This window comes from Dendrobates tinctorius, unplaced genomic scaffold, assembly GCF_039654945.1.
Source record: "Dendrobates tinctorius isolate UK_male_01 unplaced genomic scaffold, ASM3965494v1 ptg000011l, whole genome shotgun sequence".
NCBI lineage: Eukaryota > Metazoa > Chordata > Amphibia > Anura > Dendrobatidae > Dendrobates > Dendrobates tinctorius.
Genome location: NW_027361679.1, coordinates 38,162,828 through 38,180,722, shown reverse-complemented (window position 1 = coordinate 38,180,722; position 17,895 = coordinate 38,162,828). Strand labels below are relative to the sequence as shown.

The 17,895-nt window shown below is 46.4% G+C and overlaps 1 protein-coding gene across 1 annotated transcript in view; it reads left to right on the top strand.

Moving 5' to 3' along the window:
- The window catches only part of LOC141046694 (17-beta-hydroxysteroid dehydrogenase 13-like), a 54,233-nt gene that overhangs the window by 15,763 nt on the left and 20,575 nt on the right, over positions 1-17,895 (top strand). Inside the window, exon 2 of the mRNA XM_073541290.1 lies at positions 5,342-5,449. Within this exon, the coding sequence (XP_073397391.1) occupies positions 5,342-5,449 (108 nt within the window). The remainder of the gene's footprint in view (positions 1-5,341; positions 5,450-17,895) is intronic.

The following is a 17,895-nucleotide window of genomic DNA, read 5'->3' as shown; positions in this document are numbered from 1 at the left end:
GTACCGATTGGACGACGACCTCGGGCAGGTGAAGCGTTGGCGGTAGATTGGTCTAGGACAGCCCCAGCGAAAGATCCGTGAGGAACGTCACTATGACAGAAGGAAAGGTGAAGGTACCCGGGCCCGAATACGGAGAGCTGTAAAGGAACTGCGGTGTATGGCTACGGTCGTCAAGAGGATGGCCAATAAACTCGGACCTGTTACAACTGAAATCTGCCTCCGTCTCATCTTTGCATCATCTGGTCACAGTAAGCAGTGGACCACCCCCCAATCTGGGCCCTTACTACAACGATCTGGTTTTGTGGCTGCTAAGCGAGTATCCCCTACTTGAACGACAGCGCTACCTTACAATTGGTGGAGAATGCTATGGGCAATGTTGTAGCCTTGTTGCTAGGAGCAACAGAAGAGGACTGCAAAATTTGGTTGCTAAGGGCAACGGTTTCCAAAAACGCATGTTGCAGTGCTGTCAATGCTGAGCCAGGAGGGCCGACGGTCTGGAAAGCCGCGTGATATGCTGACTGGAGTCAGTGGAAGAGACTTATAGGACACCTCTGCGGTAGAGGGGTCCGAGAACCTGCGCGGCCAGCAGGTGACGGCCGTGAAAGCCGTGTTGTACTGATCGGGGACAGTGAGAAAGAGACTGGAGATTGATGGGTGCCTCTGTGGAGAAGAGGTACCCGAGGACCTGTGTGGCCGACACAGGTAACGGACAGGGGTTCGTGTTGCACAGACCTGGGTCAGTGGGAAAGACTGTGTACCTGGAGGGTTCAGTGAGCAAGGTCCTGGAGGGTCAGTGTTGGGAGATTCTAGGAGAAGAATCAGATCCCTGGAGCACGTGGTATGACCTTGGACCTGGTGAGGCGTGAGTGTTGGGCAGTCTCAGGAGGAGATGGATGTCCTGAAGAGCACCTGCTAAGCCCCTGGACCTGGTGAGGCCGGTGTGTTGGGAAACCCTGGGAGGAGGGCTGCTCCCTGAATAGCACTCGGTGCGCCCTGTGTGTTGGACGGTCTCAGGCGGAGACGGAACGTCCTGAATAGCACACAGACAGGACACGTGAGTTTTGTGTGGTTTTTTTTCTTTTCTCAACTTAGCCTGCGGTGGCTCAGTGGGAGTCAAGAAGGTGACATGCGGCTTGCTGTAACTCGGCGGGGTTACGAAGGTGACAAGCGGCTTGCTGTAACTCGGCATGGTTACGAAGGGGACAAGCGGCTTACGGTAACTCGGCGGGGTTACGAAGGTGACACCAGCCGCTATGTGTGAACGGCAGCCAGTGGTGTCGAAGATTGGTGACAGCAGGAGCTGTGGTGGTGCCAGCAAGGACTTGTGTGGTATCGTTAAAAAGACATAAACTGGTGTGTGAACTGTGGTCTGAGAAGACCTGTAGAACGGACATGGGAAGATCCCGAAAGGGGGCAGTGGCCCAAATCGGGGTGGTAGCCCAAAAGAAGGTGGAGTCCCAGAGGGGGGCAGTGACCCAAATCGGGGTGGTAGCCCAAAAATGCGTGGAGTCCCAGAGGGGGGCAGTGACCCAAATTGGGGTGGTCCAGAAAGGGGCCAGTGTGTCAAAAGCGGAACAGCAATGTTCGTGTATATTATTTCCTGAATGTGGAATATTCTTTCCAGATAATGACGGGCCACAGGTGTGTACCGTAATGCTGCACCGAGAAGGAGTCTCGGGTCGGCTGGACTCAAAGTGTCAGGTGACTCTGACAGGATCTCCTCTCACTTTCTGTCTGACCGAAAAAATGGTCCAGGTTCGCTGTAAACATGGGGTCACGGTGAACTATACGGTAGACAGAGCGATGTTTGAGGGGCCCATAGGTGGTGAGTGCCAAGGGGGCGGGATACCACGGGACTTAGTCTATGCCTTGGAGAGGGGCCGGGACGTTGTCGTGTTTGATGACATATGGCAGGAGGCTGGAGACGTTTCTACTGTTGGGCTAACAGGTATTGAGACGGTGACTGTTCCTGATGTGGACAGGTCAGAGGTAGATGTCACTGGACGAAGGGGTACGTCTGCCCAACAAACGGATCTGATGTTTCGTGACAGGACTGATGGTGACCTGATAAGACGGCTGAAGTATTCACACGGTTAGTGGGTAACTGGAAGGATTACTCGACAGGCCGGGGTGACTCAGACTCTGGGGGTAACTGTGGCTCTGAGAGAGAAAGGGAGCACAGAATAGAAGAGCTAGAGAAAGAAGTCTCTGACCTCAAAGGTCACCTGTCAACGTGGCAAAACATGAACAAGACCCTTAGGGAAGAGACGGAAGAACTCAGAGGAGTAGTAAAAGGTCTTCTGTGGGAGAAGAGCTTGGACTGAGATGTACAGCAGCCGGGTCTGACTGGTGGTGGGACGGAGCTGCCGGTGCCCGTCTTGGCAGAGGGTCGTGAATGTTAAAATCTTGTGAAGTTGGTGAGCTAAGAACTGAAGAAGACAGTCATCCGGTCGGGTCAACTGTAGTGAGGGAAGTGTCCATGGTAAAGCCAGAGCCTCCGGTCCAGGAAGAGAGCAAGACCACGACCTTCAAGTCTGTGATTGATGTACCAGAAGACATGCAAGAAGCCTGTGCTGAGGAAGGTGTGCATGAGGCTTTCAAAGAGGCGGTCAAAGCGTGTAAGATGCACTGGGCACCTGAGTCTCAGCAGTTGGTGATAATATCAGCCAGAGAAGATACATCAAACCGAGTAGGTGTCCTGAAAGAAATGCATCTGCAATGTCTTCACGCCACACAGCTGGTTAGGCAGAGTAATATGAAAGCTGATCAACGCCTAGAGTTAGCAAGGGAGGCCATGGATCGGCTGGGTTTGCAGAAAGATGTGATTCCGGTACCAAAAAGTCTGATTGGGAGAATGATTGGAAGACTCTGGAAGGTAATGCAAGACCTTGTGAATATTTCCGGTGTGGTGAGGATGAGGATCCCTCCTGATGATGAAGACCAGGTATCCAGTGGAGAGGGTAGGATTCCCATCATGGTGGTTGGCTCCGTGGAAAGCCTGAGAGACTTTTGGATGCTCTTGGAGTATCGAGTGGGGTACCTGCAAGAGATTGAGCAATTGAAGCTGGACCGTCGGCAAATCAATAAAGAGGTATGGAACACCAGGTGGCGGCCGCCTTCGACCTAAGATGTAAGGACCCGAAGGATTCCTCCAAGAAGTGACATGGCAAATGGCCGAAGAATGTCAGCAAGTGGTAGTTCAACTGGCAGGATGAAGCTGAGAGATCGTAGTTCCTGTGAGACGCTGATTGAGTCAGACTCAGGCCAGACAGTAGGCTTAACTAAGACTTATGACCGTACCAACTGGGGGAGCTGGTTGGGGAGCGGAACAGACGAGGAGAGGAATGTGATGACTAAACAGTGTCTGATGACGCAGACAGACTGTGTCTGGAGGGCTAAAGATCAGGACCGATATTCTGACCGCTGGGGGCAGGGGAGGCCTAACGTAGAGATGAGGCCGTATGACGGACGGAGACGGTTCTCTTGACCTGTGAGGCAAGGTGTAATGAGTGCCCAGTCTAGAGATCCTGGTGTATTGTTGTGTGTTCAACCCCACAAGTTTGAACAGAGGGGGGAGGTATGTGGTGTAGTGACCACTGTAACCGCTAGGGGGTGCTGTGTGGATGTCCTAGGAGAGAGGATGAATGGCAGAATCCTGAATGACTGTTATGTATCTCAAGGTGGGTGGCCTTGAGATGGAGACTTATGTGTGTGTTGATCAGCAGTGATACTGCGGCCCAGTTACCTACAAACCCACCCAGGGGGTGTGTTTAAGAACGCTATTGTAAAGTGTGTATGAGTGGTTGAAGGACCTGTGATGAGGTCATAGCCATGTGACCCGGTGGGCGTGGCTACGGACCATATAAGGTGGCAAGGGTAGGTCACATGGAGTGAATGCAGGGACCTGGTTGGTCCGTTTTGGAAGGTCCCGTCTGAGAGAGATGGGGCTGCCTTCTAACAGCAAGTGAATGCTGTGTGTGTAATGGCTGCACGTGCCTGGTAATTCCCTGGGGGGAGTGGACGTCTGCAGCACGGTGAAGGAACCATGAGTGAACCCTGACGGGTGAGATAACTGAGGCTGAAGAGCCTGTGTATGCATAACCTGTGTGGCCACAGGGATTACAGAGTTGAACTCTGTCATGGACGCTATGCTGATTAAGTGAAGTTTATGTTACTGCTGTGGGTTTATGATGCCTAATTAACCGCATGGACTATGATTGTTTTATGGAAAACCCATGCCGGATCTGGTTTTGTGGCTGCTAAGCGAGTATCCCCTACTTGAACGACAGCGCTACCTTACAGGTGATATAACTTTATTCAGAAAAAAATTCTCTCTCAAAATGGAGCCGGCCGCAGCTGTGCAGTACCATCTATCGATGATCAGATAGATGCTACTGCGCAGGCGCCGCCGATGCCATCTTGATGTTGACAATTTTTTTTCCTCTAGCAAAATGATGCCGACAGCATCTGCACAGTAGCATCTATCAGATCGCTAACAGATGCTACTGCGCAGGCGCGGCCGATGCCATTTTGAGAGTGAATATTTTATAATAATTTATATCACCAAATATAGTAATTAAATGGACATTATACATGTGGTCATGCTACAGCGCAGGTGCTACCGCCGGCTGAATGTCATTTTTTTTTTCAAAGTATATTCTATGCAGTCACTGATGAATAGCTAAGAAGAGCACCACATAAAGATCCCCCCACGGGCCCACCCCAGAGCACGAGAATATCATTAACTGAAAACTGAAAATAAAGATTAAACAACAACCACAAGACGGATTTCATTATCCAAGGTATCATTTTAATCAGTATAACGGCGCCGACCTGACACTGTCTGTAGGTTACTGTGCACAATCCTGCTGACAGGTTCCCTTTAACAAAAAATCTTCATACAACTGGTCCCTGTTTAAGTATAATAATCTCAATTTTATCTGCACAGCTTGTTTCATCCTTTAATAAGGTAAGTTTAAGGCTAATCAGATGAATTTGATATCCCGAAATGTGGAGGTACTAGCCAAAAGGCCATAGTGAAGCAATGTAGGCAATACATTTGCTTTAGGTTAGTTGTATGGAGTATGTCTACATCTTTCAGATTTCTTGCATAGCAGAAATAATGTTCCGTGTAGTTCACTGCCACTCACTGCCAAAGTAACTCAACCCAAGTGTCAAATAGTTTTGGCAGATCTGAAAAAATACAGAAGTCGGCCTGGATGCCAATCTTTTCATTGCAAGTATGCCTGAATAGTGGAGCATGTAATTAATGCATCATACACATAATCATCTTGTTAGTATTTGCTAATGAGTGTTGTGAATTCTTTTCTTTTCTTGACAGAATGGTGTTGAGGAAACTGCTGCACAATGCATAAAACTTGGAGCCAAAGTATACACGTATGTGGTGGACTGCAGCAAACGTGAGGACATCGGTCAAGCTGCTGATAAGGTTTAAAACTTCCTACATCTAAATACTATTTACTGATGATGGTGATTGAGTGAAATATTTTCATCTCTTTAAAGAGGAACTGTAACTTGTTATAAATATGCAATATTTTACCTGATGTAAATGCCACTGTTCTCATTATACTGACATTGCATTCCCTTTGTTCCTACACCTCTCCATTCCTGAAATATGACTCTCCATTACAGTATGTAAATTTATGCCACGATTCATCATAGTTTTTATGCCAGAAGTTCATGTTTTGTACAACATGTAGCTGCACGAAAATGTTGTGACTTTTACCAGTTTCACAATATTTTTGCCCAGCTCTGATAAAGTGGGTGGATGCGTAATTGGGTATGGTAATCCACGCTCATCAAATACACGATGGGTGGTGATATTCTTTATGCCACAAATCTTACTCCAGTCACTGCCTGGAGTAAGATTTTTGGCGAGGCACAAGGTAATTCTTTATGAATCAGGCGCCTCTGACTCTAAGACTTCACTCACTTCTGTGTATAAAATTGGCGAGTGCAATGTGAGAACAAAAATCGCATTGCACTACCAACAATGTTATTCAGTTATGCAGTGTTCATCTGCAAGTTTTTCCTCACCTGAAATTGGGGTGAGGAAAAATTTACAGCATGCTGCTGCAGCATAAAACAGCCAAGACTCACCAATGCAAGTCAATGGGTGCGAGAAAAAAATTGCACGGCACACAGACCATACGTATGCCACCTGATTTTTACGCACTCATCTCATAACAAACCCAACATTTCATCAGCCGAGAACAGTACAGTAAATTCACAGTGTGAACAGTCAGAATAGAACAGATAGAATAGTTAGATAGAATAGATAGAAAAATGTCAGTGAGATATATAATTAGTGCAGTGTGTGTGTAGTTTACTGTACAAGTATTTAGCTAATAAATAAATAAAAAATTAAAAGAAACAATGGCACTGGGTCCCCCTTATTTTGAAAAACCAGCTGAGGGAAACAGGCAGATGTGAACTGGTGTTATTATTCTGGGAAGGGGCCAATATCCACGGATCTTCCCAGGCTATTAATATTCAGCTCTTCATAGCCAGCTCTTCATAGCCTATACTAGTTATTAAAAAGGAAGGGAGCCCCCCAAAAAATGACATACAGTCCCTACTATTTTTAGTAACCAGCAAATGCTAAGCAGACAGCTGTGGGCTTATATTAATAGGCTGAGAAGGGGCCATGGATATTGACATCTACCAGACTAATAACACCAGCCCTCAGCTGCCCCAGAAATGTCGCATCCATTAGATACGCCAATTCTGGCTCTCATCCTTGGCTCTTCCCACTTCTACTGGTGTGTTGGCTAGCATCGCAATGGTTTTGGGGTTGATTTCAGCTTTGTAATGTCTGCTGACATCAAGCACAGGGGTTAGTAATGGAGAGGCATCTATAAGAAACACCCATTACTAACCCCACAGTTAAAAGAAATAACCAAACACAGATAAAAGTGCTTTAATTGTAAAAAGCAATCCTGACCCTCTTTTACCCATTTATTACCTTAAAAAAAAATAATCCAAAGAGGTCCACCATAAATCTATACCACGTCCTATGACGAGTCCCGACTCTGCTACACATGGGTGCACAGTAATGTGACCGCTCGTTACAGCAGGCAGAACGCAATGACAGAATCCAGCGGCTGCAATGAGTGCTGATGTCAGTAAGGTTATCGGAGTTCATAGCCGATGTACTGATGTCAGCACTCGCAGCGTGATAAATTTGTTACTATCATCTATCTATCTATATCTGTGTATAAGATTGTTTTACTAGTTCAAAACTTGAGTGAAATGACATAGGATTGGTGTAATGACAGGATCCCAGTATTCTGGCATCCACCAGAGCCTTCAATTAAACTGACCCTACTTTACATAGTTGAAAAAAGACCTAGGTCCAAGTTCAACCTTTCTCCACCAATTGTACATTTTGTCACTAAATAAATTATAATCCAAAATGTTATGTGTATTGAGGAAATCAGCAAGCCCTTTTTTACAAGCTGTTAGTGTCTGCTATTACTACCTCTTGTGGTAGGGCATTCCACAGTCTGACTGCTCTAGCTGCAAAGAACTCTTTCATAATTAGCTGCCAGAATTGCCTTTACCGCATCCGTATGAGTGTCCCCTTGTCCTAAGTATGGTCTTTGGATGGAATAAGCTATGTGCCAGTCCTTTGTACTGACCACACATATAATTTATACATGTAAATAAGATCTCCTCTGAGGCGTCCTTTTGCTAAGCTAAACAAGCCCAACTTTTCCAACCTTTCATCATATGAGTTGGGCTACTAAAATGATAAATGGAGTTGGTTCACTACAATACCCAGAAAGGTTATCAAAATTAGGTCTATTTACTCTAGACAAGAGAAGACTAAGGGGAGACATAATATATATGTACAAGTCTATCAGAGGGCAATACAGAGATCTCTCCAATGAACTGTTTGTACCAAGGACTGTGACAAGAACAAGGGGGCATTCTCTTCGTTTGGAGGAAAGACAATTTCTGCACCAGCATAGAAGAGGGTTCTTCACGGTAAGAGCAGTGAGGCTCTGGAATTCTCTTCCTGAGGAAGTGGTGATGGCCAGCTCACTGAATGAATTTAAGAAAGGAATGGATGCTTTTCTTGTGAGTAACAGTAAAGAAGGTTACGAATAACATAATATTATAGGTAGATGGTTGACCCAGCTTAGGGGAAGGAATTTTTTTCCCTATGGAGAAAATTGGCTTCTACTCTGTGGGTTATTTGCCTTCCCCAGGATCAACAATGCAGAACAGCTGCACTAAAAATAGGCTGAACTAGATGGACATAAGGTCTTCCTTCAGCCTTCAAAACTATGTTACTATGAGAGGTCTTCTATCCCTTGTAATAATCTAGTTACCCATTTTTGAACTGACTCTAATTTCTGAATATCCCTTTTTAAAATGTGGAGCCCAAAACCGGATCCCATATTCTAGATGTGGCCTCACAAGTGGTTTATAAAGCTGGAACAATAAGTTGGGATCACAGGATTTTATCTCTCTTTTTATACACCCTAAAATCGTGTATGCTTTTGTGACTGCTGCTTAACATTTAGTGCTGCTGCTCAGCTTACTTGTAACCAGAATACCCAAGTCCTTCTCCTGTTCTGTAGTCCCGAGTATACTCCCATTCAATGTATGTGCCGCAATAGGATTACTCCATCCTAGGTGCATTACTGTAACGGTAACCCCTGATGGTGGGGTTAGACTTGGCTCCAGATGGACACCAGATGCTACACCAGGACAGACCTCAGACGCAAGGCAGCTGAGCGGCAGGATGATGGAATGGCCCAAAAGAAGAGTACAGCTGGTACAGGCATGCATGACAAGAACACTGGAACTACAGGTGCTGGCGGGAACAACTGGTATACCGGCAGGCACTGGTAGGTGCAGGCTTGTAAGGCTGATATACAGGTGAGAACTGCAGGTGTAGGCTGGTACAGCTGGCATACAGGTGTGCGTGGCAGGTGCAGGCTGATACTGCAGGTACACAGGTGAGCACAGCAGGTGCAGACTGGTACAGCTAGTATAAGGTGAGCATGGCAGATACAAGCTGGTACGGCTGGTATGCAGGTGAGCACTGGCAAGTGCTTTATGATCACTAAATCTAATTTGCCAACTGTTTGCCCATTCAGATATCATATCCAGATGGTTTTTCAATATTGTAATGTCAAGGTCAGTGGGACAGATAGAAGCTACACTGTTGATTTAGAATCATCCACCGACTATAGAGGTTAAGATGGTTATAGCAAACAGGAGAGTGGTTAGCTCAGTCCCAGGGAATATTGGGAAAGTTGGTACTGTGTCCTGAAAATCCAAGAGTAAGGTGTGTGTTAGAGAGTTTCCTGTCGGACTTGCTGTACAGACCAGTTCTTCTTGGGAAGCAATTGCTGTAATCATAGAAGCAGTCACGACAGCCAAGAGCATCTTTATTACCTCAAGATAGAAGACAACTATAGTACCAGACTCATCCCCATCCCCCACCTCACTGTATGAGCAAGGTACAATTCTGCTTAGGTTAAGACACTATGTGTGAAGAGAAGTTTTCTGTGAAGAGAAGTTATCTGTAAAAAGACTTTCATATACAGTATGCTGATGAAGCATCGCATGAAGAGAAGTGATTCTGTGTGATGAAAATAAGCTTGAATAAAACCCTTGTGATCAACTTAAGCTAAGAACTATGTCGTAGTTGTGTGTCTGTAAACCGTTACCTCCCCTCTACTCTAAAGAATTATATTTAATGGTCTCCCTGAGTAAGGTATCCCCAGGATTCCAACAAGAAGTCATGTTTCCTTTGTTTTTCCCTCATATCCTGAATGGTGTGCATGCAACATTAGATTTTAATATCCTACCTAGTTTCGTGACACTTACTGACACTTTACTCTTAATCCCATCCACAAACAGTTAACTTTAATTTGCATCTTGAGTTCAATTGATGTTACTGCACAGTACTTTTCCATGTTGTCTGTTCCGCCCAAACTATCCCTTCGCTTAATTGCTCCCTCGGCCCCCAGGATACTCCATCCGACTTTGCAGTTTCCATAAGACCTTTCCAGTTTTCCTCACATGTCTTGTAGGAAAATAAGACAGGCTTCTTAGTGCCTAGTTTGTACCGTAGGCCCCGGATGTTACAGGAATGTCTGCTGAAGACAGTTGCCAATGTTCTCATACTGCCAAAAAGTTAGTATTTCTCATGGCCTCCAGACCTCTGGCCTTGAACTCCTGCTAACACTTTATTTTTAATTCTAATCTTTAACTCTCATCTGTCTCACTAAAACCGGGAAGTGCTCTCTCTCTCCTTATTAACTGACCCTGCCCCCTCCCATGTTGGGGCTGATCCCGAACATTTAATTGTATCTTAACCTGGCAATTTACTTCCTACTGACTATATCTAGTATGCCCACAACTGAGGAAGCGGGAACATCCTTTTTTATAACATCCTATGACTAAGGGAGCAACTACCGAACCAGAAACAACTGAATCTTTCCCCTTTCTAACTTAATCAGTGTGTCCAATGCTATATCTATGTCCTATCTATAACCCTGTACTTTCCTTATATACTATATATATATAAATCACATTATACATTTATCACAGTACATTAAATTAACCGCACACATTAGTGCCTATACAACTCTACGAAGTTTCACATATTAATACAGTCACAAAAATTCAATAAAATCACACACTTTGTTCATACACTGTTTTGAGAGGGAGAGGCATATGACAGCTCCTGCCACACTCGTACATACCACCCTTCTAAAATATGGATGTTGCCGACCATATCAGTAACTGTAAGACACAAAAATATTAAAAAATGCATAAAACCATATTTAAAACATATTTAAAACATTTTCTTTCTTAGTAGACAACAAGCGTCCTTTATCTTATCGAGAATCATTGACCCTGCTCCTGGTCAGGACTGGACCCGCTCCCACTCGATTGGGACCCTGGAACAATAAGTTCAAGTTCTTTGTTACTTGTATGGGCCAAAGGGCCGGTTTAATAATCGCCCAATTGTCCATGGGCACAGACCTTCTGTAATCCGGCATGGGCATCAGGACATCCATTTTTCATATGGTTACACATGACCCCAGTCCCACTGCTCTGAGGACTCTGACACAGAATGTCTGTAATTTTTTCTTTAGCAAATGCAGTTCTACACAGCAGTCTCTGGGGAAAACTTCATGGTACACATTAGGCAGTTCATGGGGACAATGGGACAGAGTCCATGTGGCAGTTGCACACAGTCCATAGGGCCACTAGGGTTTCTGGTTCTTTAAGAGCTGATAGTCCTGCAATCCAGCAGGGGCTGGATAAGGGGAAAAAAAATCAACAAATCGCAAACAAAAGAACCTTTGGCCACTCTAGCCAGTACCAGTGGATTCTGGCACATTTTAGGGCTTCCTGCCCTCCGGGAGAAAGAACAGTCACAATTTGTGCAACTAGCATGCTGACTTCCGGATGCCATTTTAACTTTAAAGCAGCCACATTCAGACAAGGGTCTCCTTAAATTTATGTCCAAAGTAAATGGCCACTCCCGGGCCCTGTCAGATGATATACGTGCCCGGACAGGAGTCACAGGATGTTGAATCCCCACTCCCTCTCCGAACTCATTCTCCCGGGAGTGTTGGACTCTGCCACTTAGGTATGGCTCCCGCTTTGGTGGTATACTGCTGGTGCTTGTTGGGGAACTGGGTCTTGGGACCTAGGGGTGGTGAGAATCACTTGAGGGGCGCTCACTGCCTGTGGCTGCGCAGTCTCCTGTACCTCTGCCACTCGCCGATCCTCCTCTGGCGAGATCAGAGTGACTGCAACCGCATACCACCCCTATGCCCATCTTCTTTTATAAAGGACACGAGATCCCACTCCTGTAGCAGCCGCTGAAACCAGATGGACCCAGTATTTACATAGACTCTGTCACTGGTTCCTATCTCAATGACGAGCCGTGAGCCATATTAAAATGTTGAACATTGCCGCATGTCATCCAGCTCGCTATTGCTCCTCCCCCAGGATGCTGTAACTCCATCGGTATTAATTTCTCCTGCCACTTTTTCTCTTCTATCACCACCGCTACCCATCTCACATCCTTTGGGGTTGGTACCGAGACCTCCTCCACATACATGGTAGGCAGGGGCTTTTGGGCTTGGGGACTTATGTGTATTCACCACCTATTTGACTCCACAGCCATGACTGCCCCTGGCTGCGTCAAAGGGACCTCCATCATGGGTTCCTGCAAGGAGTCCTTCAGGCCGCTGTGCCCACTCCTGGCTCGCCATGCACCGCTCCCAGTTCACGCGGCCAATGCCACCGCTGAAGGACATGCTGGGGCACTGCATGTTGTTCGCTGTCTTCTCCTACAATGTCGACGAGCTTCTCAGCACAAGGGTGGGGTCACTTCCGGCAACTCCATCCATTCTTTCCAAGTTACTGCCCGTTCTTCAGAGACTTGCAGCAATGAGCGGGGTTTCTTCTTTCTTCGCCACAGGCACCACTCACGATGGTCCAACATCTGGGCACAGGACATTACCCAGACCACGCAGATTTTTGCTCCATTTTGCTGTCAGAACGCCCACAATGGGCGGAGATTGCCATCATCCACCATGTTGGGACTTCTAATGGCTGCCATCTTGACTGCTTCAGGGATTCCTCCACTTTCTTTACGCAAGGATTGTGGATTCTGCCCACTATGCCAAGTTGTAAGGAGCGCAGAGTGGTAGTCATGGGCAAAGGGCTGCTGTGTGCCAACACACTGGCTCCCTATAAATAAACAGTGTCCCGATTCCTGCCTTGTCTCCAGGCTCCTGGATCCAGGAACATCCACGCACACAAATCAGGGGACACTCGCTTTTTAACAAACAGCACAACTTTACTTAGCATCTTGAGTTCAAGTGATGTTACAGCACAGTACGCTTCCACATTCTCTGTTTGTTCTGTCTCTATCCCTTTCCTTAATGGCTCTCTTGGTCCTCTGAGATACTCCATCTGGCTTCACAGTTTCCATAAGACCCATCCCGTCTTCTTCACGCGTCTCCCTGTTTGGCTTCCCCTTGTACGAAGAGAATAAGGTATGCTTCTCAGTGCCTACTTTGTGCTGTTACAGGAATGTCCACTGAAGACAGCTGCCGATGTTCTCATACTGCCAAATAGTTCATACTTCTCGTGCCCTTCAGCCCTGTGGGCTTGAACTCCTGCTAGCACTTTATTTTACAATCTAATCTCTAACTCTCATCTGTCTCACTAAAACCAAGAAGTGCCCCCCTTATTAACTGACCCTGCCACCTCCCATGTTGGGGCTGATCCCGAACATTCAACTGTATCATATTAACCAATAAAAATCCTAGTACTAGAAAACAATACTTAAAAACAGACATGGGTGTCTGCAGATGACTAAAGATAGATGGTATACATTTGAAAGCAATTACCACATATGAAACCCAAAAAGAGAACTAGGATTGAGAAAAATATCAAAATTTATTAAAGGGGTTGTCCACTACTTTAAATTAACCCCCCAATGCATCCCCCCGGGGCCCCTAATGAATTTTGTAAATACCTTATGTTGCCTAACTTTCTGTGAGTGGTGCTATCCGTGGCCCCTCACAGGCAGCACGTGACCCAGCACTGATGTCACTTCAAGTGAGGCGTGACTCAGCGCTGGGTCCCCGCGGTGGCTGCTGGGTTGTGGGCGGGGTTACCCCCACATCACACCCAGCATCCGCCGCACACTTTCTCAATGAATGGGCGCGCAGTGGATGCCGGGTGTGAAGTGGGGGAATAACAATGCCCACAGCCTGGAAGCCAGCACGGAAGGAGGATGAGGGACCCCCGGCTGCTGCCAGCACTTGACGGGACATCAGCGGAAGATCCGGCTGCAGCCGGGGGTCACGTGCTGCCTGTGAGCGGCCAGCGATAGTGCTGCTCACAGGCAGTATAGGCAACATGAGGTATTTAGAAAATTCATTAGGGGCCCCGGGAGGATACATTGGGTGGTTAATTTAAAGTAGTGGACAACCCCTTTAACAATAATATACATACAATATTAATACAGAAAACAATTTGGTGAGAGAAACAGCTAAAAATGAATAGTAAGGGATGAGATGGAAAAACAATGGACCCCCTAATGGAGACTTACATAACTCCCTATGATACGCTCAAGCAATTTAGTCCACAGATGTCAACATCACTACCAACTGCAAATTACTGATAAATGTTATATATGGAAAAATTTAATCCAATATACCAAAAAGTGTAGAGGAATAGAAATCTGTAGTGTAAAGGAGTTATTTAGGATGTAAAAAACCTGTCAATCTTCATTTGAAGAAAAAATTATGTAATCAGTGCACCCGGATATCACATATAGATATATCTGCAGCAGTGCAACATGAAAGATTGTGCCACAATGCTAATCAACAAAGGGAGAAGCCCTGTCAGTAGGGAGGTTTATAAGAATATAGGAATAGCTTATGTATATTAGGTTAAAATACCTTGGGACATATTGAAAGTGCCTGGTGCGCAGTAGGGAGTAAAGAGAACGCCTCAACGCACGTTTCACCTCTATGGCTTTGTCTAAGTTATCCCTTCACTTAATGGCTCCCTTGGCCCCCCGAGATATTCCATCCAGCTTCGCAGTTTCCATAAGACCCATCCCATCTTCTTCACACATACCCCTTCCAGCTTCCCCTTGTAGGAAGATAAGGTACGCTTCTCAGTGCCTACTTTGAGCTGTTAAAGGAATGTCTGCTGAAGACAGTTAGTGACATTCTCATATTGCCAAACAGTTCATACTTCTCATGCCCTCTGGGCTTGAACTCACTAAAACAAGGAAGTGCTCCCCTTATTAACTGACCCTGCCCCCTCCCATGCTGGGGTTGATCCCGAACATTCAACTGTATCATAACCTGTGCAATTTACTTCCTATACCCTATATATAGCATGTCAACAACTGAATCTTCTGCTTTCTAACTCAATCTCTATGCCCTACACTATACCTATGTCCTATACTTAGTGCTCTTTTTTCCCTATATACTACATAAATCACATCATACATTTGTCACAGTACATTACATTAAACGCGCCTATAAAACTCAATGAAATTTCACATATTAAGGCTAGGTTCACATTAGCGCTTGAGTCCGCAGCATATCTTCCGCATGCACAAACACATGCAAAACCGCATGCAAAGCGCATGTTTACACAGCGGTTTTTATGCGCATCATCTTACGCATGATGGGAAAAAACGCTGTGTATGCATGCGTTTCTGCATGCGTTTGCTTTATTTACGCGCATGCGTTAGATATGACACCAGACAAAAATGGGCGTGTCTCATGAGATTTCTATTTACATTTTGAAGAACGCATGTGTATCAAACGCATACGGATGCATGTCCTTGTGTACCAATGCATTCCCATAGAGAGCAATGCGTTTTCTTGACACACTCATCCGCATGCGCCTTTTGACGCCTCCAAAAATGCAACATGCTGCGTTTGCCGGACACCACGAAAAGACGCATGCGTATGCAAAAGCATATGCACGCATGCAAATGCATGTCCCTGCGTACACCATGTTAAAGATAGGTACGCATGTGGATCGATGCGGAGCAAACGCTGCGCACACAAACGCTAATGTGAATCCAACCTAATACAATGAAATCACACACTTTGTACAAACACTATCTTGAGAGGGGGAGGCATATGACAGCCCTGTCACACCCTTACACGTGCATTGAATGAATTATTGCAAATTATTCTGTGTGCATTGTAAGCTTGTTTGTTGTTGTGCAAACAGGCTATTAAACAATTGCTGATTGATAAACATTTTGCCCATTGGCAGTCATCTAATGACTAAAGTCAGACAGTGTAAATGAGCCTTAAGAATGTGTTAAAACCCTAAACTCCTTTGAGGTTATGCAATAAGACCAGTGTGTGGTGACCAGTGTGCTGTTACCCGGATCGTTTTTAAATGAATTATTCTGCTGTATGATGCCATTATCCTACCTACAGGCAGCATATATAGTGATGTGGAACTGTGGAAGCACCTGCAGAAATTCCGCAAAGCTGTTTGAGCCACAACAGGGCCTCAGGGAGCCAGATCCTGGGTGTGACACCTCACACCAAAGCTGAGTATAGAGACAATGAAAAGTTGAATAATTGAGTAAGAGCTTTGCCATATTAAATTGAACAGCTGAAGAAAAATGAGTACTGTCTGTGCAGGGTTATCTCAGGTGAAGTAAGCCCAACAGGATACAGCAGAAAGACTGTGTGTAACCCTAGTAGTAGAGTGTCACAACACAGCTGCGTCTCACAAAATTAGAATATCATCAATGAGAAACATAGTATAGCATAGAGAGTGGAGGGACAATATGTTTCTCTAGCACAGCACTCAGCACTTTATCTCATCAACAAGCTAGTCCTCTGATGATTGGTCTTGGATGAAAAGCATCGGGAAAATTTTAGAGGGAGAGCAGGACATGTTTATAATAGGGGTAGCTGTGGATTGCCCTTGTTAGGGAGGGAGTATTGCAGTTAGACTCTTGTTAGCTCCATAGGGACAGACAGGGTATTGTCCAAGCCTCCCAACCATCCCGGATCCAGCGGGACAGTCCCCATTTTCACAGCCTGCCCCATTGTCCAACCGGGATTTTACTTTCCTGCACTGCGCCGCACACACCCCCCATGCACCGACCCCATCCATTCCTCGCCCTCCCAGAGAGACCCACCGCAGCCCCTCACTGATCAATCCCAGCAATGACGTTATACTCTCTGGGCTGCTCTGTGCGCACAGGACCTGTGATGAGGTCACAGGAGGGGAGGAGTCACATGATCAGGGGCCTCAGTGTATGCAGGACTCTGTTGTGCTGGTTGTCATGGTGCTGGATGAGGGCAAGTTTATTTGTGGGGTCAGGAGAGGTTTACAGGGTGGATGTAGCAGAGCTGTGTGTGTACAAGGTGTACGGAGCGAAGCCGTGTATGTACTAGGCGTACGATCGGAGCCATGTGTGTACAAGGAGTACGGAGCAGAGCCGTGTGTGTACGAGGCGGCGTACGGAGCGGAGCCACGTGTGTACGAGGTGTACGGAGTGGAGCCGCATGTGTACGAGGTGTATGGGGCGGAGCCGCATGTGTAAGAGGCATACGGAGCAGAGCCGCATGTGTACGAGGCGTACGGAGCGGAGCTGTGTGTACGAGGCATATGGAGCGGAGCCATGTGTGCACAAGGCGTACGGAGCGTTGCTATGTGTGTACGAGGTGTACGGAGTGGAGCCGCGTGTGTATGAGGTGTGCAGAGCGAAGCCAGCCTTGTGTGTACAAGGTGTATGGAACTGAGCCGTATGTGTACTTGGTGTATGGAGCGGAGCCATGCATGTACGGAACGGAGCCTTGTGTGTATGAAGTGTACGGAGCCATGTGTGTGCAGGGTGTACTAAACGGAGCCCTGTGTGCTCGAAGTGTACGGAGCTGAGCCGTATGTGTATGAGGTTTACGGAGTGGAACCATGTGTGTACTGAGTTGAACCGTGTGTGTGTGAGGTGTATGGAGCAGAGCCATGTGTGTACGAGGCATACAAAGCGGAACCGTGTGTATGAGGTGTGCGGATCCGTGCGTGTACAAGGTGTATGATGGGGAGCATTCATACCTCCCACCTCCTAATCGTCCTGGATCCAGCGGGACAGTCCCAATTTTGACTCTGCCCCGCTGTCCTGGCCGGGAGCTTACTTTTCCCGCGGACACAGGAGTAAACAGCGGAGCCCCGAGGAGCACTTTAAAACTCACAAGTGATGTTCTACCAGAAGTGATGTGCTGGAAGCTGACCAGAAATGAGGTAATTTCGGGAGGAGATTGTGACGGAACCATGGAGGCACTTCAGGGAATGCTTCAGATCCATTACCGTGTCCTCCTCCAA